At 49.2% G+C, this 23,256-nt stretch overlaps 1 protein-coding gene across 1 annotated transcript in view; it reads right to left on the bottom strand.

Moving 5' to 3' along the window:
- Positions 1–23,256, bottom strand: part of MRC2 (mannose receptor C-type 2) — a 93,777-nt gene that overhangs the window by 46,101 nt on the left and 24,420 nt on the right. Inside the window, exons 2-6 of the mRNA XM_077806302.1 lie at positions 10,786–11,193; positions 9,148–9,321; positions 7,996–8,160; positions 5,962–6,075; positions 4,267–4,410 (exon numbers count right to left, since the gene is read on the bottom strand). Coding sequence (XP_077662428.1) covers positions 4,267–4,410; positions 5,962–6,075; positions 7,996–8,160; positions 9,148–9,321; positions 10,786–11,193 — 1,005 coding nt within the window. The remainder of the gene's footprint in view (positions 1–4,266; positions 4,411–5,961; positions 6,076–7,995; positions 8,161–9,147; positions 9,322–10,785; positions 11,194–23,256) is intronic.

The raw sequence follows: 23,256 nt of genomic DNA, 5'->3' as shown, positions 1-23,256 counted from the left end.
GGGGAAGAGCATCTTTGCAAGCAGGCTGGCTACCCTAGTGAGGAGGGCTTTAAACTAGGTTCACCGGGGGAAGGAGAACAAAGCCCTGAGGTAAGTGGGGAAGTGGGATACTGGGAGGAAGCACGAGCAGGAGCGCGCGAGTGGGGAGGGCTCTTGCCTCATACTGAGAAAGAGGGATAAATAGTGAGTTATCTCAAGTGCCTATACACAAATGAAAGAAACCTGGGAAACAAGCAGGGAGAACTGGAAGTCCTGGCACAGTCAAGGAATTATGATGTGACTGGAATAACAGAGACTTGGTGGGATAACTCACATGACTGGAGTACTGTCATGGATGGATATAAACTGTTCAGGAAGGACAGGCAGGGCAGAAAAGGTGGGGGAGTTGCATTGTATGAAAGGGAGCAGTATAACTGCTCAGAGCTCTGATATGAAACTACAGAAAAACCTGAGAGTCTCTGGATTAAGTTTAGAAGTGTGAGCAACAAGGGTGATGTCATGGTGGGAGTCTGCTATAGACCACCGGAGCAGGGGGACGAGGCTTTCTTCCGGCAACTCACGGAAGTTACTAGATCACAGGCCCTGGTTCTCATGGGAGACTTCAACCACCCTGATATCTGCTGGGACAGCAATACAGCAGTGCACAGAAAATCCAGGAAATTTTTGGAAAGCGTAGGGGACAAAATTGACCTGCTGCTCACAAACCGGGAAGAATTAGTAGGGGAAGGAAAAGTGGATGGGAATCTGGGAGGCAGTGACCATGAGATGGTCAAGTTCAGGATCCTGACACAGGGAAGAAAGGAGAGCAGCAGAATACGGACCCTGGACTTCAGAAAAGCAGACTTTGACTCCCTCAGGGAACTGATGGGCAGGATCCCCTGGGAGAATAACATGAGGGGGAAAGGAGTCCAGGAGAGCTGGCTGTATTTTAAAGAATTCTTATTGAGGTTATAGGGACAAACCATCCCGATGTGTAGAAAGAATAGTAAATATGGCAGGCAACCAGCTTGGCTTAACAGTGAAATCCTTGCTGATCTTGAACACAAAAAAGAAGCTTACAAGAAGTGGAAGATTGGACAAATGACCAGGGAAGAGTATAAAAATATTGCTTGGGGAAGTCAGGAAGGCCAAATCACACCTGGAGGTGCAGCTAGCAAGAGATGTTAAGAGTAAGAAGAAGGGTTTCTTCAGGTATGTTAGCAACAAGAAGAAAGTCAAGGAAAATGTGGGCCCCTTCCTGAATGATGGAGGCAATCTAGTGACAGAGGATATGGAAAAAGCTAATGTCCTCAATGCTTTTTTTGCCTCTGTCTTCATGAACAAGGTCAGCTCCCAGACTACTGCACTGGGCAGCACAGCATGGGGAGGAGGTGACCAGCCCGCTGTGGAGCAATGGTCTCAAGTTGGAGTGGGGGAGGTTTAGGTTGGATATTAGGAAAAACTTTTTCACTAGGAGGGTGGTGAAACACTGGAATGCGTTACCTAGGGAGGTGGTGGAATCTCCTTCCTTAGAAGTTTTTAAGGTCAGGCTTGACAAAGCCCTGGCTGGGATGATTTAGTTGGGCATTGGTCCTGCTCTGAGCAGGGGGTTGGACTAGATGACCTCCTGAGGTCCCTTCCAACCCTGATATTCTATGATTCTATGAGCCCTGTGGTTCCACTGTTGAGGGACAGGAAGGGGAATTGCACGGATCACTGTTCCCCCAGCGACAACCAGATTCCATCTCCAACTAGCACGCTCTCAGCAATTCCCTCTTCCCCACTCTGCGGGCCCCACTGCCATCCTCCCCATCGGAGTGCTCCATGAATTCCCCCGGGGCTGCCCCACCCCCAACTGGCATCTTTACACCAGCTCCTGGATCAACTGACTTCACAACATTTTCATGGGGTCTTCCTGTAGTTTGAGAAGAGTGCTGACGTTCTACTTTCTTAGACCCCATTTTCCTACCCCCACCACGGGTGTGCAAATCAGTCAGTCCAGCTCACAGCCTGCAGGACAGTAGCGACTGAAAGCTACAGCCACGTGGCAGCTTTTTGCTGGACTATACGTAGGGCCCTATCAAATTCACAGTCCATTTTGGTAAATGTCATGGTCATAGCATTTACAGAAAAATCTGGAATTTTATGGTTTGAGATATTTAAATCTTTAATTTCACAGTGTTGTAAACATGGGGGTCCCGATGCAAAAAAAGGGTCGGGGGTGGGGGAGAGTCGCAAGGCTATTGTAGGGAGCATTGTGGTGTTGCCACCCTTACTTCTGCGCTGCCCTCAGAGCTGGGCGGCCAGACTGGAGCAGCTGCTGGGCAGGAACCCAGCTCTGAAGGCAGTGCAGACGTAAGGGTGGCAATACCGTGGCCCCCCTACAATAGCCAGATTTCAAGGGGGAGACCAGATTTCATGGTCCATGATGCATTTTTCACGGCCATGAATTTGGTAGGGCTCTACGTATATGCAATGCGCACGGTGGGCCACAATCAAGTTCTCAGGGGATGGATGTCCACATGGTGGTGGTGGCAGTTCATGCAATCAGCCTTGTCACATAACTTCGGTTGCTCTGTGTTTGTACAGCACCTAGCGCACTGAGGTCCTTGTCCAGGACTGGGACTCCTAGGGGCTATCACAATTCAAACAGAATTATTAAAATAGCAATAAAACAGCAGCAACATGCTGACAGCCCCATCAGAAACAGTCAGAGAAAGGCCACGCTAGTAAGAAAAAAAAAAAATCTCTTGTGAAAACAGAGATTTACTGAAGGGGAAAAAAAACAACTACCCACCAGATGAATAAAACATAGAAAATTGAGCGTGAAGAGAAGAGCCAGACACAGCATGGTGCATTGTCTGGTTCATTATTTCTGACACAGCACTACCAGCTAGAAGGTCGTCAGTCAGACATTGGCATTAGATATATATTTCATATTTGTTACAAAGCAGCCTTAGTGCGAGCTGTAGGAAAGCAGTGACAGATTCAAGCAGCTAGCTTGGCACACATCTCGGCACGCCTGCTCAGGTGGCAGGTCAGCAGCCTGGAGAATGCTTTGTACTCATCGTAAGGTGGAGAAGTGCTGAGCAGCTGGGAGACCTGACCTACATGGGGCTGAGAACTGAGTCACTCAAGATAACCATCAGCTACAAAGCAGAGGAATTTGTTAAATGATTTAGAGTGCCAGACACCAAAGAAGCCTTCTGATTGGACAGCAGTAATGTCACACCCAGAGCGATAATGCCCCCTCCTCCCCCTGGAACATGATTAAAGCTCCCATTTTGCCTCTTCTAATTTCCATTTCATAATTGCACCGAGTGTCTCTAGGCTGTACCGCTCTGGGGGGAGTCAGTTCTCTTCTTGTGTGGCTGAAAGGTAGGAGGCCAAACACACCTGGGATGTGTAATCACCACCTTGCAGACATAAGGCTGTGGAGATGAAAGGGGCCTGGAGGAAGGAGAGGAAATGAGTAGCGTTTCTATGGCACGCATTAGCATTCTGGCAGCTTTCCCCACTTACTGTACCCACAGTGAAACAAGCTGAACCTGTAAGGTGATCAGCACCCTCAAACTCCAGTCATTTAAATGGGAGCTATGGGGTTCAGCCCTTCTTAGTGTCAGGCCCTAAGGTCTTATGAAGGGATGGGGCGGATTCGCCACTGCTTTGCACCATGGGTCATCACTGACACCTGCACAGAGCGATTCCAAATGGGGGCAAAACCATGCAATATTTTAATATATCCCAACTGGAAGGGCAGAGGCTGCGGGAGAGGTGGGAAATAATCAAAAGAAACCAGTTTGGCAACTTTGGAGAGCTGTCTGGTTTGTGTGATGGGCAAAGGTTCCCACTGGCTACTGGGGCAGTTCTTGTTCCTCTGCAGGAGGGGATTGCTCATCCCTCGTCGTAGGAAGAAAAAACACAAGCCGCAGTGATAGATGCAATTCTGTACTTAGGGTTCTCAGTAAGCGACCCTGGGAAGGGAAGTGTGGGCGAGAGACTGGACCCAACCAGAGGTACAAGGCGGTGCAGAATCAGGCCCCATCCAGGCCTAGGATCTTAGGGTCTCATACCCAGAGGTGCTGAGCACCCTCGCTTTCTTTTTTCCTTTTTTAAAAAACAAACCAACCAGTACAGACACCTGTGCAGAGTGCGCCCAGGGGGGTTGTTTTGTTATTAAAGAAAGAAACAGAAAAGCTGGGGGGGGGGGGGAGAGAGAGAGAGAGAGATCTCTGGATACAAGTGTTGCCTCGGAGCACTGCAGTGCTGGCAGCCTCTCCAGCTCACCTGTTGTGAACGGATCGGAGGTGGCATTGGGTTTCTTCTTGCACACATAAGGCAGTGCGATGCTGCAGTCCCTGTTCTGCCAGCCCCCCGAGGACTCTGTCCGGATCACCCCACAGTTTTCTTCGCTGGGATTGTCAGGCTGGTCTACAAGCAGGAATTTGGGGGTGGGGGGCGAGAAGGGAGGAAGAACGGTAGGGAAAATACAAGCATTAGAGCCCATCCCCTGGATGAATACAGAGGAGTTCAAACAGAAACCATAGCAGAGAAGCATGGTCCATTCAGTGGACACTGCCAGATGCTTTTAAAAAAAAGAAAAAAAGGAGTAAAACCCTATCATACTGCTTTTGGAGCAATGCTATATGGCAGGGGAAATTTCTTCCTGACCCCTAAACTGGTTATCAGCTTATGCCTTGAAGCATAAGAGCCTGGGGCCTTTAAAACCTCAGCTAGTGTCCCGGCAGGTGCTATTCTTATTCAGGTAAATATGTAACCCTAAAACTTACTAGGGTCTGATTTTCTGAAGTCAGTATTGAAAATCCAGCCCCCTACACTACCTCCCCCAATAACATCCTTCCACAGCAAATGCCACAGGTTAAATACAGGCAGAGAAAAGGAAGGAGTGACTTTAAGATGTTGCCTTTAAAATTAATTGCATGTCCCTGAGGGCTTGTCTCATGGAATGCGGTAAACAGGAGCAGACAGCTGGCCTCTATTATACAGGACCATTCATTATTTTATATTCCATGGCAATCACGATGGAGTTTAGGCTGAGAGTCTGTATTAGTAATTTAGGGGTAAAGATCATTACAGGGATGCTGGAATTATCCCCAAACCAAGCCTTGTGAGCCCAGGAAATTCAGAGTTAAAGTTATGTTTCAGAGAAATCCAAACAGGGTGAGATATGGAAATACAGTTAAGGCACCCATGCTGCCTTTACTCTGCCCTGCCATGCAATAACCATAGCATTACAATTCAAGCATTTTGGTATTTGTGGTCCCAGATTAGATTAAATTAATTTTTAAGATATTCATTTTCTAGAATCTTTTTCCCCCCTTTATGGCACTCGGGGGAAATCCTGAGCCCACTGCACTCGATGGCAAAACTCCCACTGAAGTCAATGGAGCCAGGATTTCACCCCAGGAATACTGCAGTGTGAATGTTCACCTCCAGCATCAGGTTTCATGTGGCATGGAGTTCCATGGAATCATGGAGTCTCACCACAGCACATGGCCCAGACTACTCTGGTGTCAAGTGGCACACAAATCCATGGCAGCTCCTGGCCCAGGCACGCAGCTCCCTGGCATCCAGCAGCCCTGAGACCTGGTCCCCTGCACGGCACCAATGTCTCCCATTTCCTCTCAGTCCCCACGCATCACGTTGAGCAGAGAGAAGTGAGGTAATTCCACATACGGCAAAGTGCTGCTGGCACACATGCGCCAGCGAATGAGCCTGCCTGTTAAATCCTGCAGCCGCCTGGCCCATCTCTCCTTCACCTTCTGGGGCAGGATGCTGGGATTTGCACAATAGCACAACAGAGGGTCTCTACACCCCTCCCTCCTCTGCCGTGCTGCCCATGGACAGCATCTACACCTGCCTTTGTCTCCCTCCTGCTTTGAGTTCGCCAGGACCCCACCCCACAGCAGAATCCTGCTCCCCATCTGCATCACCCTTTAAATACCCCTCAGCCATACGTACCACTCTCCCAGTTGAGGTACTTCAGGGGCGAGTTGTCTGACCACTGCCAGCCCCCGTTCATATCCAGGTCATTGAGCCCAATCCAGAGGGTGGAGCTGTAGCCCGTCAGCAGCCCTGGGACAGAGAGAGGACGATGGTGTCAGACACCTCCTGTTCTGGGAAGGCCTCACAAGTAAAGCAGCTCTAGACTAGCGGGCCCCCAGCATCAACTTCGACAAACACGGCTCCTTCCAGGCCCGGGTCCCTGGCAGACAAGCTGCCACTGCACCCGGGGCTGCTTGCCCCCCCCCATTGGTGGGCAGAAGAGACGACAAAGACCAGAGGCACCAAAGAGACCGAGCTCCCCCATCAGCCTGACGACTGTGTGGGTGAAACCTGCCCTCCTGCTACTACCCAGGCTGCCGATCTAGAACCTCTCCCTAAAAACATCACTCGCGCTTCTTCCCTGCTCAGAGCGCTGACGACGCCAACGGCCTCTTCCACAGAGCCACCCACACGCGTAGGCAATACAACAGCAATGGCCCACGCATTAGCTGCACGGCTGCAGCCTGCCACGGGCTGTGAGCGCATCGCCTCCCCCACACGGACAGCAGCAGGAGGGACACATGCACAGCTGCGGGCAGAAGCTGCTCAAAGGGTGTCAGTCACTCCGATAGGATAAAGGGGCATATCCCTAAATCCAGGCAGCAAGCGGCCATCTTGCTGGGTCACACAGACCCTCCAGGGAACCTGCCTGGCCTCACCTTGATGTGGTTGGCTGAACACCCATGCACCTCTCGAGGCCTCCACACGCCTCGTTAAGCGAACAGGCGTACCCACCTTGGCAGGTTCTCCAGTTGCACAAACTGCTCTCTGTCAAGTTCCAGGCTACAGACGCGTCCTGCCACATCCACAAGTCTCTAAAGGGTCCCCCTTGTAAGGACCCACCCACTCACTCTCGGAAGGGGGTTAATATTGAGGTTAGCGAGCATGGGCGACAGGTAGCATAGGCAGGGGAAGGTTGTGCCTCCCTCAACAGCCTGGTGTGGCCCTGCCCACATTCTGCCCCCACATCCCCTCCTGCCTGCTTCCAGCTCCCTTCCCGCTCTTCTGTGGCCAAGAGGCTGGGGCAGGCAGGCAGGCTGGGGCTGGTGCACACAAGGCCCAGGACTGGGGGGGCTGGGGCTAGGGCCGGGGCCATGCCCTGCCTCCCAAATGTCTGGTGCTGGGACCGTGCTGTCCACCTGGCATGCTTGGTGTGCATGGGGGGGCAGTGGCCACGGGGTGCGTGTGCGCGTGCTCTGGGCGCTGGTTGGGGAGGGAGAGCGGAAGGGGCGGGGCAGGACCTCAGGCAGAGGGGCAAGGGCTAGCCTCCCCCAACAGCGCGTTCACCCGCTGCCCATGTTAGTGCACTATGGAAGACTTCCGAGAAGAGCCCAGGGCAGCGCTAGCCAACAGCTCAATGGCAGGATTATACAGCACCTTCAATTCATGTTTCCCAAAGCATCCGAGTCCAGCGCACCACTCCCACCCCGTTCTTAGAGCAACCGTCGTGCTACGGCACATCCGCACGGCCAGCCCCTGCTCGGCCTGGGGGCACCACCCCACTCAGAGCAGTGAGAGCCCAGAAAAACCTAGTCCAGCCCTGCAGACAACGAGCTGATTTGCCTTACAGTGTTTTGCAGCAAGCTGGAGGCTAACGAGCACAGCGACGCTATGGTGAGCGCACGAGGACGTGTTCCAGGAGAGGGTGCTGAAGCAGTTGTAGTGTCAAGAGGCCAGGGACATCACTGCTGAACGGCCCAGCAGCCAGCACAGAGGAGAGCCCTACAGCTGCCCCTGTCCAGACAACCCTGGCAGTTGCTGGGGATGCCCTCGCTGCGGCGGAAGCAGCCTCTCCCTGCGGCGAAGCTCGCCTCAAAGGAGCGCTGGAGGCCAAGTGCTGGCACTAACTGGTGCCTCCACATCCCCTGCCAAGGAGCCTGAACCAGGGCCCCCCCTTCCATTCACCCCTTCCTTCCCTGGGCCAGCCCCGGCAGGGCAGTGCAGACTCACCGTTGATGTAGGTCTGCTCGTGGATCTCCGTGATGCTCAGCAGATTGGCTCCCTGCTGCTCGCAGCTGCTCCACGCCTCCCGCCAGGACAGGGTGGACTGGAAGTTGAACTGGTAGCAGCTGTTGGTCAGGTGATCCTTGTCCCAGAAGGTCTCGCAGTCGTTGCCTGTGGGGATTGATGGGAAGCGAGGCAGGGAGAGCCAGGGGTTAACTCTGATGTGTGCGCAGAGCTCTCTGGAGAGCCAGCGGCAGGCGGGCACATGCCTCTAACGACCTGAAGTGCAGCTCCCATTAGGCTTCCTTCTCATTACAGAGGCTGCAATTTTCTTTCAGGGACACCACAATGGCAGGCCATGCCCACTGCAGACCCAAAGGACCGGGGTGGCCTCTGGCTCTGGCCAGGTGCGAGACCATGGCAAATGCATGCAGCATAGCAGGCAGACAACTGGCCATTACTCCCTTCTCCGACCCAGGGTTACACAACATGATTAACCGTGTCCCGCACTGGGCACCTTCCTCTGCCAAGCGTCCCTCTGACTGCCCTGGGACCAGTTGGGCTGAGGAAGGGTCGCAGAATCCAGCTGGGAATGAGCTAAACCAGGTGGTGCCTCACCAATCCGCACCCTGCCCAGCACAGCGTCTGGATCTCTCCACTCGTGCTGCTCTTGGAGGAGATGCTGAGAACTGTCGACAAAGGCCGAAGGGGCCAGGGGCTAACAGTGGGAGGGCTGAAGCTGTGAAAGCTCAGGAGAAAGGGCTGGGAATACACCAGAGTCTCAGAGCCCAACGGCAAAGCACCCTCCCGCCCTGAATTAAACGCCAGGCCACACTGCCGGAGGATAAGGGGTGCGGTGGTGTTGTTCCCTGCACCTCGGCTGTGGTAGAACCTCCTCTCCAGTAAGCACAGTCGAGCTCCTTCCCTTCATCGCCAGCACGGAGCCCCCATCTGATGCCAGGCTGGTATCCCCCACAGAGCTGCATCCCTCACCCCCTCACCAGTGCCAGGCTGGTATCCCTGACACAACCCTCCGCTCTGCAATGCCAGGCTGGCATCACCCAAAGAGCAACCCGCACTTGGTGCCAGGCCAGTTATTGATGATCATAGCCCCACCCCCTTGTTGCTAAGCTTCTGGACAGGCCAATCGCCACTCACTCTTAATGGGACAGAAGCCCCATCGTTCATCTTTGCCATAATCCTGCGTGGTGGCACACCACAGATGCCCATCCTCCCGGCCTGTGCTGGTGCAATCATGGAACCACTGGTTGTCGTACTTGAAGGGGATGGTGCAGGGCTTCCCGTGGGAATTGCCTTGGATGGTGTAAATTTCTGCAGAGAGAAAGAGTGAGAAAATCCTCCCCGTAACTCGGCCTCCCTTCCTGGGGGACAGAGGGTTGCCGAGGAAAAATGCAATGCAGGGTACAGCACTGTACTCTGGCTCAGCCCCTTCTACCCACGGAAGTTCTACAGTATGGACTCTACCAGCCCTAGATTTATTATGCTCCAGCCCCGCCCCGCCACCACCCCAGCCCCAGAACTTCCTCCTTTGAGCTTTCGGAACCCTTGCGGCCCAACTCGCCACTGCTCTGTGCCTGGTGGAGTCACCACAGCAGTGCAAAGCTACTGCTGATTCACACCCACTCCACACTGGCATAAAGAATGACCCAAGATGAAGGGCAGTGGAGAATTGGGCCCTTAGACTGTGTCAACACTAGCACTTTTGTCGGTAAAACTTGTCAGTCAGGGGTGTGAAAAAACACACCCCTGACCAACATAAAATACACCGGGAGACCTTCCAGCGGTGCAACTGTGCCGCTGAAAGGTCGCTAGTGTAGATATAGCCTTAGAAGCTGGAGTTTAATTAGGTTTTCACTGCAGGCTTTGATTTGTTTCCAAGGGTCTCAGCAGGATGGTGCTTTACAGAACATCGTCATCATCCTGTTTGCTGTTGCTTTGAGATCCTAGGAAGAAAAGATGGAAAGTTCTATGGACCATTCAGCTGCTTGTATTTCAACTCCCCTGCAGCCTTGGTACAGACTGTTTATTCGTATAGTGCACAGCTCCCTGGGAGACAATCATGTCTGTAAGTATAGACGTTTACTATATTTATGGGAGGAAAGAAAAATTATTTTAAAAACCCTTATACAGTCTTCCCCCTGGGGATTTCCCAGGCAGCCAGGCTCCTAGGCCCCTATCCTGTAATGGGACAGACCCTTGTGGAGTTGATTCAAGCCGACAGAATTGCACAAGGGGTGTGCGCTAAGGGCCCAATCCAATTCCCATTTATGCTGGCTACAAGACAGACTCGATGCAGGATATACAGCACCTAGCACAATGAGGTCCTACTCCACGACTGGGGCTCCTAGGGGCTACCACAATACAAATACATAATCCCCATAATAAATCATAATCCTCCCTTTTGGCCCTAAAAATCTAGGAAGTCAATGAGAGTCTCTCCACTGACTTCAATGCGAAGTGGATCAGGCCCTAGCAGATATGGGTGCAGGATCGGGGCTTGTGCTCTAAGCTGTTTGGGGCAAGGGCTGTTTTCCTTAACTTCGATTAACAAATAAATGATGATGATGATAAGGCTGAAGACCTAATTTCAAAGAGTAATAATGGGCACATGGCTGAATTCTTGCTGACTCTTCCATGCGCTTGTACAGCGCCGAGCACAACAGAACCCTGATCTCAGTAGGAGCCTCTGGGCTCTACTATGATCATAGAACAATAGGGAAACAACCAGAGATCATGGGGACAATGTAGAACCACAGAGCCCTCCCCAGGCTTTACCAGAATAGGGGCTGGAGCACAAATCTTCATGGGTGGTATAGACACTCCACTGCCCACCGCGTGCCTGATCTCCTCTCTCGGCAGGTGCCAGGGAGAGGTTCCCTGCCTTGGCGTTCAGATACTGAGAGAGATGCTCCCCTAAGCTCCGGCAGCTCCACCTCATGTTGACGGACTCGCGGTCGCACTCGTAGGTGGCTAGTGACTGCACCGCCGCGGTGGAGTTGATGCCCTGCCAGGAGACTCCGAGGCACTGCATGGTCCCGAGGTTGAAGAGTCGGTTCCGGGAGACCCATTTCCACTGCTGGGCTGGGGCGCTGACGTTGCAGGCTTTGGAGACCTTCACCAGGGTGTCCTTGGTCTCCAAGCAGCCCTGCAGCCTGCTGTTGTAGATTAGAAACACCTTGGAATCTGGAAGACAAAGAGAATAAAGACAGTGAGAAAGGATTAGGTCCTGATGTGAATGTGAGCAGCCTCTGCTGTGACACCAGCCTGGACAACAACAATTACCAGGGCCGATCAATTCCCCTGCTGCGTTGTACAGCACCTAACACAGTAGGGCCCTGCTCTCAGCATGACCTCTGGGAGATACCGTAACACACACCATAACAACAGCTGGACTGTGGGTCTGCTCTGGTATGGAAGTTCCTGGAGTCATAACAGATCACACTGCTTTTCAGGACGCTCTCGGCTTGTGGTGACGGTTGTTTTTTCCTTAGCCTCTGCCTCCTAACAGGATAACGAGGAGTATTATTTTTCCACTGATTGGCATGGAAGGGTCTCCAAGTGCTTGAAAAACAATAATTAAGCTTCACAGGATGTCAGCAGGTGAGTTTTAGGTATTAGTAAAGATACAAAGATCCTGGCAAAAAGGAATTTCTTCAACAGAGAAACTAAAGTGCTATTAAAACCTGAGCTTGCACTGATTGCTCTCGGTTCACTAACTGGCCCCAACAATTCAAGTGGCCTGTTAAAAGAATGCTAGGTTGCTTTCTAACAATGGATTTTAAACTTGCTCTCCACCACTGGAAGTACAGCCCAGGTCTATGGCTCAGCCAGAGGAGGTCTTCTTTAGCCAGTACGTTCAAAGCTGAAAAAATATAGCTATGCAGGGAAACACAATGGTGTTCATCACTTTTATGCACATCTGGGGCCTTGTTTAAAACAAATATTGGAACACACACACAGTATTTTGGGGAAGGTCTCACACCACGTGACTCGCGAGTTCGACCTTCCTGATGGAAAACACTTTCAGAAAGCAGAGCAAACAACTCATGCTATGCGGTGTTAGTTTTTCTTCTCTTTTCCTCATTGTTTAGGTCATGTTTGAGCTTTGATCTCTTTATGCCTTGTTTGTGGGTCTATGTTGTACATTTTTCGCTACGCTTCAGTGATTTTCAAGGGGGCCGAAGGACGTAGGGACTCGATTCAATGGGAATGGAGTGCCTAATCCCTAAATGGTTTTGATCATTTGACCATTGGGGAAATACTGGAGGGACAGAGAAGTAAAGTGAGTTGCTCAAGACCACACACGCTACAAGTAAATCTATACGGCAGCTACAGGGTGCGATCGCAGCTTGTGTAGACGTACACCAGAGCTAGCCTGGGTATCGCAGCAGTATGGGCTTGAGCGCAGACTACTCCCTGAGTAATTATCCAGGGTTCCTGGCAGATACGTACAGCCTAACAACCTGTAACAAAACTTCAAATACAGCCGCAATCACACCCCATATCAGACGTCCCTAAAGCCAGCAGCTGAGCTAGGAAGAGAACCAAGGAATACTGAACCTGCAGAAGCATCACTCTCTTAACCTAAGTGACACTTTCAGATAGTTGTGGCTTGAAACATGACAGGCCTTAGAACTCTCAGATCTAACCGAAACAAAAACTTTGTTTAGTCATCGCTAAGGCTACATTAGAATACAGCCTACCCACTCAAAACCTTGAAAGCAAGGAAATTAACTCCGGGACAAGCCTTCTGCATTCCCTGCCACTTTCCTATTGGCTACAACACCGTCAACAACACGACAACCCTCCACAAGGCTTTCACTTCCACCTCCAACAGATACTAGACAGCGCTATTTACTGCGTCTGCACTGAACTGTCACTCTACTGGCAACTTCAGACTCCTGTATATCCACAGGCCAGAGTGCCCTGGAAGGTGATCTGCCTAAAAAAATCTGCTTGCTTTGTGTTAGACTTCAGCTTTCCAGAACTGTGTGAGAATCAGTGAAAATGTGTGTTTCTCACCAGCTGATGTGTTATGGAACCACTGCTCATGCAGGTGCTCCCCCCGACCCCAGTTATAAAGGGGAAAGTGCCATGCTGATATTGTATTAATCTGCATGTGAGCAGCAACATGCGGTATAAGAGTGCAGAGTGGGGCATTTCAAATGTCTTGCAAAAGGGGCCAAAAAAACCCAAGACTTGCCAGTAAAAATTTCAAAGAGGGGTGATTTTGGAACTCTTTGTTCTGTTTTTATCAACTTATTTTTCATCGTGAAAAAATAAATCCTACTCAAAGTTTACACTCTATGGTTAGGGTTTTCGGGAGAGGGTTTCTTATCATTTTTATAAGATTTTTACAATAATAATAAAATGTCTTTAAACTTCTATCAAACTGAAATTTCCACTCCAAATTAACTATGCTGTTGCAACCAGTGCTCCAGCATAATAAAGTTGCAAACAGCTCACAGAATTTAAATAACTTTGTTTTAAACTGACTTGCTGTTGCAAAATTTTTTTAAAATTGCTTCTGTTTTTGTAGGACTTAGATATAAATAATATTTTATGTTCCTCAAGCCGGCTCTGAAACAAATGTTATCTAACAGTCCAACTCCCAAGTAGAGGTAACACCATGAATGATATTAAAGTAAGGTCATGTCTACTGTGACGGGGCAAGGCCAGATGGCCATAGAAAAGTAGTGGGAGATAGATATAGCTCCAGGCTAAACAAATCCCTGGTACCAGGTTAAGTGAAATGGAAGCTGCTCCATGTCAATTAAGACACCTGGGGCCAATTAAGAACTTTCCAGAAGGCAGGGAGAATGCTAGGTTGATTGGGACACCTGAAGCCAATCAGGGGCTGGCTGAAACTTGTTAAAAGCCTCCCAGTTAGTCAGGTGGGGGTGCATGTCAGGAGCTGTGCAAGGAAGTTGTGTTGTTGGAGAGGCTGAGTAGTACACACCATATCTGGCACAAGGAAGGAGGCCCTGAAGTAAGGGTGAACTGGAGCTTGAGGAAGTGAGGGCTGCTGTGGGGGAAGTAGCCCAGGGAATTGTACAGGTCATGTTTCTAATAGGTCTGCTACCATAGTTGATTCTATTAGGGTCCCTGGGCTGGAGCCCGGAGTAGAGGGTGGGCCCGGGCTCCCCCCCACCTTTGCCCCCTGATTAATCACTGAGACTGGGAGACAACAAAGACTGTGCAAGGAAGGATAACTTCTCCTCACCTCCCTTGCTGTCTTATGATGAAAATGGCTCAGTAGACTGTGACCCTTGTCTCTAGAGAAAGAAGGGTTACGTGGAGGGTCACAGTGAGCCTCTGAGGCTAGCGAAATCCGCCAGGAAATGCGGGACCCACGGAGGCAAGGACAGAGCTTTGTCACACTACACTGAGCTGTCGTGTGGATTAGAAGGGTGTGAATGGCAGAGCACACCAAAGAGCTGCACCATAACTGCAATGTGCGGACACTGCTGGTGAAAACTAAAAGCATCATTCACACAGTGCAGGTCAGAATGAAACTCCTTGATGGGTGCTGCAAACCGGACCCCGTAATCTACACTGCAGCACAGTCTAGATAAGCCCAAAGAAACAAAATCAAATAAAGTGTTAATTTCAAGCTCCCATTGTGGGGGTGAATAAAAGAAAAATCAATGTTTGCTAAAAGTTGAAAGGGATACAAATTTGAAGAGAAAGAAGGATGGGCTTCTTTCTCTCAGAGAAGTTTCAAACATGATGGAGACTGAAAAAATAATCAATAACTAAGGCTAAGATTTAATCAAGGGTATTTTTAGCAAAAGTCATGCACAGGTCACAGGCAAAAAAACCACAAAATCACGGCCAGTGACCCATCCATGACTTATACCATAAATACCCATGACTGAATCTTGGGGGGCAGGGGTGGAACTCTGTGAGGGGAAGCACCAGAGGTGTGGGGGGGAACCCCGGGGGGCCTGCTGCTTCTCCTCCAGCCATGGTGGTGGTGTGGAAGCCCCAGGGGACTTGCTGTCACTCCCCCGGGGGGTGGAGGGAGGGAAGCCCCAGGCGACCAGCTGCTGCAGAAGTCACAGAGGTCAAAGGAAGTCATGGAATCTGTGACTTCTGCAACAACATGGAGCCTTATCAATAACCCATAATTTTCAAAGTCGATTGCTTAAAGTCAGGCACCCAGTGCCAGATTCAGGCATCAAATAAGCATTCTGATTTTTAAGATGCTCGCTATGACGCTGGCAGACCAGGTGCCTGCTCATGCCAAGGCCTCTGGGGCCCCGCGGAATACTGACAAATGCATAGCTGGAAACCAGTCTAGCTCACTTGCGTGTTAGTATTGTTAAAACAGATGTTCGTGTTTAGACTTGATGAAACGCTTGTAGGCTGCTGAATGTATTGATCTCACTTATGACACCTGTAGCCCATGGTATAAAATTATACTGAGGGTTTGCAGTGTGAAGCTCTGTAACTGTGTAACACACCAAACAGGAAAGAAGCACTAATTAATGTAGAGTGCGGGGCCTCCCCACAAGAAAGCCCACTGAAACTAAATGAGCCATTGTGAAAATCAAAAGACAAAGACTTTGTTGATTGTGTCGAGACCAGTGCAAACATCTGTCCCTTCAGCTTGGACTCAGGGGGACAGAAATAAAAATCCCTGACCAGAAGGACCTGTAACACTACACTGCTTGGAATTTGGAGAGGGCAATATTTCTAAGCATAAGCAAGGGATTCCCAAGCTCCTTAGCTTGGGCTAGCTATAGAGGACATAGAAAACTTGCATATCGCAGCAGTTTCTATTACCTTTTGGGACCTAAGGCTGTATCTCATTTGTGTGCATATGTTCACCTGCTTTAACCTTGTAAATAACTCATTTCTTTTTCTTAGTTAATAATTCTTTAGTTGGTTTATTATCTGATTGGCTACAAGTGTCTTAAGTGTCAGGTCTAAGATGCAACTGATCTGGGGTAAGGACTGGTCATTTGGGACTGGGAGTAACCTGAGTATTGCTGTGGTTTTTGGTGTAAGAGACCATCTATCACAAAGGCAAGTTTGCCCGGGTACAGGGGGGATTTGATTTAAATCAAATTGACTTGAATCACAATTTAAATCATGATTTAAACCACTAGTCAGGAAGACTCGATTTAATCATGGTTTTCTACATAAAAGTGCATTCTTGTTGGTTGTTATAACCTTAATACATATTCTTCACAACTCAGAGATAGATGTAGGTTTCATTTTTAGAAGGTACACACTATACATTTTTAAACAGTGATTTATTCTGAAAACTTCTCAGATTAGTTTTACAGAAAATGAATGAGTGTTTGGTTATTCCTCTTACCAAAGGTAATTGAAGCAGATATTTATGAAGTCATTGGGAGGTGAACTATCTCCAGTTCAATAGGTTAATCATTAATATTTGGAGGATTTTCTTGCCATGCTGTATTAGGAGGAGAACATCACCAGACAGACATTAAAATTGTTTTATTTAACTAAAACAACAACAACGTTAAGTATTCTGGATTTTTTTCTTCAACAGCAAACATATAATATTTTAACAAAACAAGCTATGTCCTCACTTCTCACGTTTATCTCCAGACTTCTTCTCCTTGTTCAGATCTAGTCCACCCCCAACAATCTTCTATTCTCTGAACTTTTTGAAACTTTGCACTTTTACAGAGAGATAAGGGATTGACTCTGTGTACACAAATTTGCAGAGAGACAATAGGGTTGAGGTCTGTTATTTCTCACCTCTATATATTATTTATTTATTTTAAAACATTTTTGCTGTTAACAAGCATGTTACCTCTGGAGACAAATCCACAGTTTGAGAATTGCAAAACTAAGCATCTCTGATGGTATCTTCTAGACTGAGCACTGAGTCCCATTGGGTAGATAGAAAGATTAACCTAAACAATCTATACAGAAGCCTGTGGAACCCCATAAAATTGGGTCCCTAATCCATGAACTATTGGAACTCATTTACAAAACTTTTCTTAAACATTATATGAATATATTGTCTCATACTACAAAAGTAGAATTTATAATCCTTATTCCATGATGAGATTATCTTTGAGCTATAATGTATCTTAATTAAAACTACTTTTAGATAGGTTTTTCCCTGAAAAAAAGCATTTTATAAAAAAAATCCAATTTTTTTTTTTTTTTAAATCATTGATTTTTATCCACCCTGCCTGGGTGGCAGGATAGACCGGAGTACCCAAGGGGACTGTCTGCGACTGTATGGTTAGGCTGCATTAGGGCTTGAGTTCACACTTGTTATTTGGTTGGTGAAATCTAAGGACAGAACTCGCAACCAATTTGAGGTTTGTGACCTGCTTCTTGACAGCCTGCCCTGAGGTTTGCCATCACACTCATGAGCTACCCCGGACACTCCGCATCCACAACCCTGCTGACAATCAGTGGGAGTCGTAGAAGCCCCAGTGGAGATCAGGTTATTTTTAATCTAGGGGGCCTAAAAAAAGAGAGATCTAGGTGCTGCATTTTAGGCAGCCAAGTTGGAAAACGTTGGCCCCGAGCTATAGAAACGTACTCGCTGGTGTCACTTTAAGCTGCCGCCGTTCTACATTTTTCAGGCAAGTCTGCAAACAAGACCCGGGGTCTATTTGCCCAACATAAAGGCAAACTGTCCCCAACGTAAAGGCAAACTGTCCCTGCTCTGAATTGCATGAGGCCTGTTGGTGATGCCAAGCTCCTCCCAAAGACACCCACAACACCCCCCATGCAATTCTGTAGTCACAAGCCCTGCCATCTCAGCCCCTCCACACCCAGACATGAATGCCCTGAGTCCCTGGAGCCCTCAAACAGAAGAGGAAAAATATCCAAACACTGCTGATAAAGACACCCTGAAGCTCTCACCTACAAAACTAAATCCATGAAGAGTTGAACAGGGCCTGAAACAGACAGTGACCTAAGCGTGAACTTCGTGGAAATGCTCTCTGCAGGAAGTCCAGCGGGTTGACATACCAGATTCACTGGAGCACAAATTCGTACCAGCTCTGCTCCTCGGCAGGGAACTCAGAGGGGACAGAGGCAGCATCACTAAACCTCTCCCAGCAGGGAACATGCCCTTTTTTCAGGGATGATGAAGGAGCAGGAAAGGTGGGTGTCAGGTGACTGCAGCGAATGAGAAACATACTGCAAACATTTCCACCGGATCCCTCTTTACAAGGCCTGTTACTGTACATCTGTGTTGGACACTGGGGTTTTGTTGTTACAGGGGCTCTTCTGGGGATGGGTCAGACGTTTCTGAGCGTCAACAGAATACATAAAGTCTTTAAGCAGAACCGTGCAGTCTTTGCGCACAAAGCAGTAACCTCAAGCAGTCCTGCAGTAGGAACGTCTGACATCAGAGTGCGTTCAGTACCAGCAGTTCTGTAGGAGCACGGCAGCACCAGTTCCATGATGGTGCTGCAGGACCTAAACCCAAATTAGCAGCACCATATACACAACTACTGCAGGATGAGGACTCTGTTGGCAATAGGCAATTACAGCATCTTTATGCGACCCGCGCTATACTGGACCGTAGTATGGAAATCCCAGCATCTTTGTATGGAACAGCACTGTCATGCTGCCAATAGATTTACTGTTATTGCTAGCACCTTACTGGCAGTCAATGGCAGGGCATGGTATCAGGACCTGATTGGTTGCTTGTGGTAAGATACCCTTGAAAACTGTCCCAAAAACTTAATAGTCAAGGGTGAAAATGTATTCGTCAGCACTGAGAAATGTGGATTATTAATCACATTTATTACGATAGCATCTAAGGACCAACCAAGAACAGGGCCCCGTTGTTCTAGGTGCTGTACACACACCCTAGCAGACAGGTCCTCCCCTGAAAGCTATTTCTACAAACGCTTGTGGCAGCTGTGCATTGCTGACCATGCCTGTTATGGAACAAGCACTCTGCTGGCTGGGAATGGCCGGGAGGGAGTGAGGGGAACGTGGGAAGGAAGCAGAATCTCAGTGGCTGGGGGAGGCCGGAGAGGTGAGGAGGAAAGATGCTGTTGCTGGGGAAGGCTGTGTGGTAGAAAGAGAACAAGGGCTTCTAGGTCAGATTTACAAAGCTTTAAGAGAGGTGATGTGATCCCACGGGCAGAGCGCCAGAATGGGACTCTGGAGATGTGGGTTTTATTCCTGGCACTGACCTGATGTGTGACCTTGGATGAGTCCCTGCCCCCCTCAGTGCCCCTGTTTCCTCTCCAAATCTCATCTCTCTGGCCTATTAGGCTGTAAGCACTTTGGGGCAGGGACCGTATCTTATGTTATGTATGTCCAGCACTAAGCACAATTGGGCCCCTATATCAGTTGGGAGGGGGAGTGTCTCTAGGCATTACTATATTAACAACAACAAATGGGCAGATTTAGACCAACATATTAGCGGGGCTGGTGCTTTGCAGCCATATTAGTACCACCTCCTATTCTAGGAGGGAAGCTAAAACTGCCTGACTGCCTTGTCCGAAAGCTTCTCTCTCCCCTCAACTGAAGCAGGTCCAGTGAAAGACATGGCATCATCCCTGCTTGTCTCTCTAAAGCCTTCTCCGACCACTGCAAAAAGAGAAACCTCTTTTGGAAGATAACTGAACTGAACTTCACACAGCTTAAGCATCACAGCCCCGTTACAACACAGTCACAGCTCCGTCAGCACAGCCCCTCCAGGGCACTGTGTGGAATTACAGGACAAAGGCAGGTTTAGCCCACGAGTCTGACATACCTTAATCTGGAAGTGCACTGTGGGGAGCATCCTCCAATTGCTGTGACAGATCACATTCAGTTGCATCTATGAGAACATCCAGTCATCCAGATGTTTGCACCTGTGGTTAACTGAAGTGAGCATGCAGTCGTCCATATGAAGGCATCTGTCTGGACTTTTCTACAAACAGCTGGTTCTTTAAATAGCTGGTTGATCGACACATTCCACCTCCACTAAATGCAGGGGCGAAGATCTGGCGGATGACACCTCCACAGCTTGGCATGTCTCACACATGTTTTGTTCATGGTAATATTTAGCACTTATACGGCACTCTTTGAATCTTAGAATCTCAGGGTTGGATGGGACCTCAGGAGGTCATCTAGTCCAACCCCCTGCTCAAAGCAGGACCAATCCCCAACTTTGTTCTCAAAGCACTTTACAAACTTTAATTAACATCCCCTAGGGATAGGTGAGCATGATTATCCCTTCAAACAGATAGGGAAATTGAGGCTGAGAGGTTACGTGACTTGCGTTTCCATCTTTGGGCCCAGTCAGCAAAGCACTCTAAACCCTGGACTAGATTTCAGGACACCCAGGTTCTATTCCTGGCTCTGCCAATGGCTGACCTTGGGCAAGTCACGGCACGGCACGGCACGGCTCTGTGCCTCGGTTTCCCCCTCTGCAAAATAACGATATTGTTTTCAAACCCAACACTTACACTTGGGTCCTGTCCAATCCACGCTGGGTTGCAAGGTTCTGCCAGGGGTGCCTCATTGGTACAATATACCAGTACAGATACCCTGGCAAAGCACTCCTCATATGGTCACAGCCTAGGGCTAAAATTTTCAAGAGTACCTAAGGCCCAGATTTTTAAGGCTATTTAGGCATTGCTCTGCTCAGTATTGCAAGGCCTCTGTGACTCAGGCCATGTCTATACAAGTAATGCTTTGCTGGCGTAGCTATACTGACAAAGCACCCCCCTATGTGGACCAGGTTACACTTGCAAAGCTGGGCTTCTGGTGGTACAGTAAAACCATCGCCCTTGAGTTATACCGGTAGAAGCACAACTGTGCTAGTCTAGCTGTGTCTACGCTAGCAGGTTCTGATGACGCAGTCTGTCGGCCAAGGATTCCCCCTGAAAGAGCTGTGCCGGCAGAAGTCTCTTGAGTACACATTGCCTTAGCTGGCTAAGTTCCATTTCCAGAAGTGAATTAAGCCCGTAGAAGCCCAAGTTCCACCAACTTACAGAGACACTCAGGCTCCTAAAGCACTTTCAAAAATGGGACTTAAGTTGTAAATCATGTAAGTCTATTTCACCACAGGTGACCTTTTCCTCAGGCGATGATTTAATTAGATTCTCTTTTGGGCTTGGGGCACTCAAAGAAATGTGATTAACATTTCCTTGCCAGGTCTTTTAAGGTACCTGCCACTGTAGTCTCTAGACACTAAGTAATTAAAAGACCCAAATCATGTCCCAAAGGGGCACACACTTTATCCTCCATTCATTAATTACAACCTTATTACTTATGAATAGCTGGTAACATTCATTTATCAGGAGCCATATTTCACAAGAGGAATAGCTATTCACACTACCATTTTAAGCTCCTCTCGATTCCTCCCTTCTCATACCAACAAGGCACTAGGTGGAGTTTTGGATCCAAGAGCTCCTCTAGACACAGCTGGGCTGCCTGCAAGGGCAGCAGCTTTCCCCACTGATGGAGACAAACCAAACCTGTCTGCAATGGGGAACAGCACACCATCTCTTCCAGCAGTAGATAACTCTGCCTCATACTACTGATGTCCACAATGAGATCACTACAGTCCAATCTAGCACCATCTTGTCCAGGACAGGACTGATGGGATGACATTTTGGACAGCAATGTCTGTGACTAGGCCTCCTGGGTCCTACCACCACACAAAGAAATAAGAATAAGACTAGATGCTGCTGATAGTTGGAGTTGCTGCATCCACCAAGCTAACAAGTAACTCATGGATTTATTACAACGGAGTTCTAGGCTGCACAGATACAACAAAGCAATCTTATAGGGCAGGGTTTCACCACCACCCCCTTCCGACAACAAAAATTATCACACGATCCCAGGAGGGGGGACTGAAGCCTGAGCCCAGCTGCCCTGGGTGCTGGGCCAAAACCCGAGCCCCACCGTTCTGGCAGGGGAAGAGGGGGAAAAGCCAAAAGTCTTCAGCCCCAGGCAGGGGGCCTGTAACCTGAGCCCTGCCACCAAGGGCTTAAGCCCTTGGGCTTTGGCTTCAGCCCTGGGCGGTGAAGCTCGGGCTTCAGCTTCGGTCCCAGGTAGTGGGGCTCAGGCTTTGGCCCCGAGCACCAGCAAGTATGAGCCAGCCCTGGTGACTCCATTAAAATAGGGTCCCAACCCACTTTGGGGTCCCAACCGATGTTTGAGAACCACTGTTATAGGGGGGCTAGTCAGTGGACCATAGTCATTCCTGAGACAGCTGCACTGATATCTATGCAGGTTCACCAAGGACTAATTTGGGGCATTGTTTCTACCCATTTTACCCAGGGAATAACCTATTAAACCCCATGTGTTCGGCTAATGGAATAACCTATTAAACTCCATGTGTTCGGCTGATGGAATCACACTTTTAAACTTTCTGAATGAGTTTTACTGCTCATGAAAGAGGGGCTCATAATGCATGTAGGTGAGTGCTGGGCAAGCTTCCCCCATGCAGCACTGCTCATGCAGCTCAGTCCCGACCCGCAGCCCCCACTGCTATTCCGGTCCCAGGTTCCCTGCACATACACTGCTCTGCCCATACTCCTCAATCCCAGCCTGCAGCCCCCACTGCTATTCCAGTCCTGAGGTCCCCACACCCAGCTCTGCCAATGCACTTCAGTCCTGCCCCGCAGCCCCCACGCCGCTATTCTAGTCCTAGCTGCATAGATTCCAAGGCCACAAGGGACCATTGCGACCACCTCTATAACACAGGCCACAGAACTTCCTCACAACAATTCCTAGAACAGATCTAGAGCACACACCGCTCTGCCGTCGCGCCCACAGCAGGATTTTCCATGCAAGGCAATGGAGTTACACTGATATAAAACAGTTGTAAATGAGAGAAGAAAAAGACCCCTTGTCCCTTTTCTAAGACTTCACTAAGGCTCAGCTGCTAAATGCTGGCTGCTGTTATATTTCTGATCCCTGGTCTGTCCAGGTGAAATTCCTTTCCTTGTCCTGTCTTCCCAAAGAGTACCAGGGCTGAACGGGCCAGTGACGCTGTATTAAGAGTAAGTGTCGCCAAGGCATCAGGTGAACCTTTAACTTTAAGCCCAGGTGACCCAGGGAGGATGGGAGATGAAGCTGGGTTTCCCCAAAGTGTTAGTATTAATGGGATGTGCTTCCTCACTCTATTCAGTCATTACACCATGCCCATCACCATGGTACCCGAGTAACTCTCAGTGGTGCATTAAGTGATATGACTAGCGCCTGTCGGTCACCCCCCAGGGGCAAACTGGGCATGGATTTCTTAATGGTTTACAGTTCTTAATTCAGAATAATGAAGGCTCTGAG

Source organism: Eretmochelys imbricata, chromosome 27 (assembly GCF_965152235.1).
Source record: "Eretmochelys imbricata isolate rEreImb1 chromosome 27, rEreImb1.hap1, whole genome shotgun sequence".
NCBI lineage: Eukaryota > Metazoa > Chordata > Testudines > Cheloniidae > Eretmochelys > Eretmochelys imbricata.
Note: the sequence above shows the minus strand (reverse complement) of the source record. Positions and strands in the feature narration are given on the sequence as shown.